Source organism: Bos grunniens, chromosome 22, assembly GCF_055505025.1.
Source record: "Bos grunniens cultivar Pamir isolate PY7600 chromosome 22, Bosgru_T2T1.0, whole genome shotgun sequence".
Lineage (NCBI taxonomy): Eukaryota > Metazoa > Chordata > Mammalia > Artiodactyla > Bovidae > Bos > Bos grunniens.
In genome coordinates, this window is record NC_141186.1 from 31,896,348 (window position 1) to 31,902,347 (window position 6,000).

The following is a 6,000-nucleotide window of genomic DNA, read 5'->3' on the forward strand; positions in this document are numbered from 1 at the left end:
TGCAGCAGTTCTTGAACAGGAAAAGAAAATGCCTGTTGGTTTTAAGAATGTTGGGAATCCAAGAGCTATTCTTCGTTGGGCCAATTAGAGTCGGTCCCTCCAAAAGCAAGTTACCGTCTCTCTTTCAACCATCCACTTAACTGGGCGCATGAATATAAATCACAGGGATCCCTGGATATTGGAATAGTGCTCAATTCTGAGCTATAGATACCTTTTTATGGGCTTTTTCCCCCAGCACAGGAGGAAAAACAAGTTTTGGGGAACAGTTCCCATATTAGCTCTTTCACCAACAGAATAAGTGATGTGCCCGAGACAGCGGGGCTGACAGCAGCAGCAGCAGAGAAGGTCAGGTCTCAGGTGCACCTGGTGGATGCTCTTTTATGCCACCCGACCTCAAGGAATACTATCCCACGTTTCCACCCGCATGAAAATTCTTTGCAGGTGATCCTATACCCCTCTTAAGCTCTTCTTTTTCCAGGACAAGCATAACTATAAAAAGCATCTCATCTTATCTCAAACAGAATTAGTCAACCGATACATAAATGGCAAGCAACTGGCCTTCAAGGCCAATTCAAACCCTTAGCCAACTCCTCCATTTCTCTGAAAATTTATCTTCTTTAACACCAGAGGTGTGTTTCCCTAAATGTGAAGTTATTTGGGATTCATCCAGACAACCTTTTCTTCTTTAGTTCAAAAAGTGTGGGGGTATACAAGAATTCTGGAATGGATGACAGTCAATTAATCGTGACTTTCTAGTAAAGGAAAAACACGCACTGGTACTCTCCTCTTGAATACCACATCTTTGTAAATCAGGGACAATATATGTTCATTAAAAATAAAAACTGCATTTTTTTAAAATATTCTCTTTAGTTTATATGATCTAAGTGTCCCGTAGTAAGCATGTTCCACTTTTGCAAATAAAGATGATCTTTAAAATACATTAGACAGAATTTTATAAACGTATCAATACTGTGTCAAAAATACCGTAAGAATGTCTCCCTGAAGCTCATGCCAAGTTTTGTTCACTTTGTTGTTGTTTAGTTTTGTTTTGCTTTTTATGTTTCCCTGACGAGCCCAGCTTACTTCATTATTAGACTACAAACCATTCAATAATTGACTCCTCCAAAGTATTTTACTGAATCTGTAAAATGAGAATGAAGGGGGAAAAAGGAAAGAAAAAAACATGAACAAAAATGTCCTCTAAGTTTTCCTACACATATCCTATAATTTTCCAGTTGGCTTAACCACTCAACATATTTAAATAACCAACCAACATATTTATTTAACATTCGGCAGATGGACATGATGGAAACATCATGATTTTCAGATGTACTTTCATAACTGCAAGGTTTTCCTCTTGCCAGGATCACAACAGGTTCTTAAGGTAAAGCTGCTCCTACCTGCTGTTTCTTTAATGTCAGAGCAACGCTCAACCTCAACATGTCCACTCAGATTAATTTAAAGCCCTGACATTATAGCGGAAATCAAATCGTTCTCTTCCATCTATTTTTTACCCACAGCATAAAAGAGACTATTTTACATGTTAATAGTAATCTGATGTGGTTGTATAAATCTGATATAAATATGATACTCTGTTTGGAAATGATGCTAATTTAGTTTAAAATGGAGATTACATTTCAACTTGTAAAAAGAGCAGGATGGAATATTAGCATTCATGGCTGTTATATAATTTCCCTTTACACTACACAAGTGTTACTCAAAATCTTTTCTGAGCCTCTTTGTCCAAAGATTTCCCATTCTTCCTATAAGAAAAAGGACCTCTCTATTTAACTATAAGTTAAACAGGTGGTACAGACCCTTGAAAAAAGATTAACAACAACATTATAAATGCATTTTTGAAGAAACATTTAAAGTTACAGTGTAATAAACTGAACAGAATGTCATAAGAATGTCAAACTGGGCACAGTAAAAATAAATGTTATTCCCAAGGAAAATAAAAAGTCTGCATATTTATGTAACATTCAGCAGATGGACGTGATATTAATATAGGGTTTTCAGTTGTACTTTTATAGCTACTAGATTTTCTTGCCTAACTTGGCAACCCGAGGCACCATTTGAGTTTTGGATTTGGACAATACTGCAACAGATGTCCAGACCAATAAAATAAATTCCTTAAGGGCCCTGCTTAATTTGTGTAATTGATCAATTTTTGTTGCATAGGCCTCAGCTCACCAGCATGTAACTGCCTTCCACAAAAGCTCTGCAGTGGGGATTTCATTCCATATGTTCCGAGGTTTATGGACGCTGTCTCTGACAATGCTGCAAATGGAACAGGGCCTGGGGTGACACCTGTTGGCAACCGGCGGTGAAACCAAGAATAGAGCGGATGGATGGTTCTGGGGCAGTGTTTGTGAAACTCAGCTCTGTGGACATTCTGGACCAATTCTTTGTCCCAGGCACTAATCCTGCGCGTTGTAGGATGTTCACCAGCACCCCTGGCCTCTCCCACTAGATGAACCAAAAATATCTCCAGATTGTGCCAAACATCCCCAGGGTGACATCACCATCCTGGGTGAGAACTCCAGCAGTACCATGGATGCTTCTGGAAGGGCTTAAGATAGCTCACATAGTTTTGTAAAACAAAACACAAGACACTCTTCTTTTCCCTTGCCTTGAAGTCTTTCAATCTAATCATAGTTTTACAGACAACTCACAAAAACTTTGGCCTGATAGAAGGTAACCATAATATCACTTCATCACTGCACTCAGGCGGATGGTAATTAAGACATGGATTTTGAAACTGAACTCGAAGTGTTCATCACTCACCTATTAAACTTGCCAGAGTTGCTATGTTAATTATCTCCCTGTATCCTTGATTTAGCATAATACAGCCTCCAGCCTGTGACAGAAATTAAAGGAAAGACCAGTGACCTCTTTTGTGATTGTGCTAATAACTACATGATAATAAATTAGTTTTCAATTTTCAGAAGACTTTACATGGTAAAAAAAAAAAATTGGAGTAAGTATGATACACAAATTTGATAGAAGATGCCTGATCAGCACCAACTTTGAGTCTTTTTAAACTTGTTTCCAATCGATGTAAACAGGAAATTGAATCAAACAGCAGGATTATTTACCTGGCTGGGTCCATCACTGAATAATAATAATGATGATGAGAAAGTGACGTCGGTTTATATTTTATATTGGATATTACAGCAATAAAAGCCTACTCATCTGACGTTTACCGAGGCGAGGAAAACTTGACACATATACACGGCACACAAAGCACACATCCAAACACACAAAAGACTTTTGCAGTCAGACAGATTGATCTGAAAGAGTCATACTAATATCGGAATAAAAGTATGCAAAGCAGAATGACTTACTTAACAGTAAAGAAGTACCATGACTTCTTGGCATGTTTTGTGCCTTTCTTACATCTGCTCCTGCCTCTAACAGCTTTCTTCCTTTGGCTGACAAAACACAAATAAGAATGTACAGGAAGCAGGGCCCCACTCTGATGCACAATAATATTTAGCTAATTAGAAGAATCCTCCAGCTCATTATGCTAGGCAGTAGGAAGTAAGAAACGACATGAAAGCATGACACTTGCTAAGCCCCAGGACGGTGTCAGAGCTGAACTGGCATCACTTTCTTCTATTTCTTTATAGACTTGGTTGGGTTGCAAGTTTATTCCTTTAAAATCAGTTTTGACTTTCAGAGGGAATGATCCCTTGAACACTGCACCATCTTCTGGCCAAACGATGAACTACAAGTTCTTAATTAAAGCATGCAAGTCCCAATTTTCTAAGCGAGTCTGCTGGATGAGTACTTGGTGTATTTGATTATTCCTTCCTTCAGACAGTACAATAGATCAATGAGAAACAGGAAACATTTTCCTTCTAATTAAATGAAAAGGCGGCAGAACTCTGTTTTAAGACAGCTTTGTGCTTCGCAGTCTTAAATAATTGTTTATCCCACAAATACTCATGGAAAGTCCTGGGTAAAGTTGGCCTTTAGAATATGCTGACTGGGGCCAAAGGAGGTATACAACATGGTTCTGGCCTTCTGAGAGCTCACAACCTCATCGTACAATTCTGTAAGAACCCAGACAAGAACGGCAGTCAGAATTAAGAGTGGGGAATCTGAGGACTGACCTTGGCGGAAAAAAATTTATTGTGGACAGGGGTCCTTGAATCATGATACAGAGTGATGGTGTTTCCGCTAATGAAGATCAAAATATGCCAGGCACTGAGCTAAGTCCTTACAAATATTACCTAATTAATCATCAAAACAACCTCATCTTGCTGACGAGCCTGCCAGCAATGGAGAGGAAGGGGGTAAGACTGAAGCTGAGGTCCCAGAGCCCACGCTCTGAACTACCTTGCTGTCCCATTTCCCATGACAAGAATGAGAGGCCCACAAAGGATGACAGAGACGTTTCTAGAAGAATGAGGAAGGGATGTGCAGCTGCAGCTCTAGAATTTTCTACTAGAAGGTGACTTAGGATGGAAATCATTTTGAAGGAAAGGGATATAACTCCGAGACTTACCCATTTGAAGCTGTGCTCTCAGAGGAGATACAGAGATCCCACCTAGAGAAATGAAGATGAGCTGGAGGGAATTCTGGGAAGGGCTGACCTCCAGGACTTTCACAGCTGCTGCCACTGAATCCATACTCAAAGAAGAGCAAGAAAACCAGCAGGGGGTAAATAGCTAAATGGTTCAGAAGGCAAATGGAAGAAAAAATGGATTAGAAAAACAGGTTGGGAAAAGATGAACAGGTTCAGAAAGTTAAGAATATCAGGGTTCCAAAAGAATGACGAGTAAGCAGCAGGTTCATTCACTCATGTAATTATTCATTCATTCACCAAAATGATTGGGTTCAAGGGCAAAAGATCATGGGAGGAACCTAGAGAGTATAATGGAAGATGCTGTAGAAACAAGACACCATTGAGGAAGTAAAGGGAGGAGGCATGTGGTTACTGGGCAGAGATTGAGGGCACCCATCTTCAGAAAGGTTCCTTTCAAAGGTATGTCAATAATTCAATCATACCCTGAACAGGGACTGCAAACTCAGTTTTGAGGCAGGGAGTCAACGAGCACGATGTGCCGGCCAGGTGAAATTCATAGGGAGCAGTGGATGGAGGCAACCAGATGGCATGACCCGGCGAAAGGAGATGGCTAAGCCTCAGCTCAGGCTGCTGCCATGCCAAAACCAGAACCCAGAATTGCCAGATGGGCTGATATTCCAAGACAAGCTGAAAGGATGGATTTCTATATGCAGTCTCTCGATGTGTATGTTGTTAGAAATTTTAAAGATTTTTAAAACACTATGCGAGCCAAACAAAACACATCTGTAGTGCAGATGGGGCTTCAGGTTGCCAGTTGAGAACCTCTGGCTTAGAAGAAAGACGTTAGCATGGTCCCCAGACCCAGTCATGGTTCTGAGCGCAGGACACACAGTTGCATTCACTAGCTGGGAGGCCCCCAAATGGAGGTTTTGCCAGCATCTCGACCTGAATACCTCCAAACCCAAATTCATTTCCTTTCCTCCAACCCCCTCTTCCTGCTGTGCCTATCTGTCCGGGACCCCATTGTCAAAGCACTCACCTTTGGAATGGCCTTTCCTTCACCTTCCACAAGCCACATAACTCAGGTTCTGTCCTGTGCAACAACTGGACAGCCATCCTTCTTTCGGAGCTGCCTCTGTCATCACCATCCCTAGTTGAAGCTCTCATGATTTCCAATCCAGACTTCTGATGTCACCTCCCACCTCCACTTGCTCCCCATGCCTCTCATGCTACTCATATCACTGCACCCATCTTTCTTTTTTTGCACCCACAAAAAAAGTTATACCCAATAAAAGTTATACACAATAAACTTTTTTGCCTCAAGTTTTTGCCTCATCCCAGAAACCCGAAATGACTTTCCTCACTCCTTATTAAAATAAGTACAAATGATTTCAGCTCACCTACATCCATTTCTCTTCATGATAAGGCATCATTATGCCATCAAAGTGGGTTTCCCTCGTGGCTCA

The 6,000-nt window shown here is 40.7% G+C and overlaps 1 protein-coding gene across 49 annotated transcripts in view; it reads right to left on the minus strand.

The window, feature by feature from the left end:
* LOC147348250 (uncharacterized) overlaps positions 1-5,753 on the minus strand; it is an 888,338-nt gene extending 882,585 nt beyond the window's left edge. For 20 of the 49 annotated variants that reach the window (XM_086366796.1, XM_086366805.1, XM_086366806.1 and 17 more), the window contains exon 1: positions 4,514-4,759. In XM_086366796.1, coding sequence (XP_086222922.1) covers positions 4,514-4,637 — 124 coding nt within the window. In that variant the 5' untranslated portion in view covers positions 4,638-4,759. Of the gene's footprint in view, positions 1-984; positions 1,142-2,787; positions 2,861-4,513 lie in introns of all 49 variants that reach the window. The other 29 variants (XR_015151288.1, XR_015151283.1, XR_015151279.1 and 26 more) reach the window with 24 other exon arrangements.
* Positions 5,754-6,000: the final 247 nt, after the last annotated feature.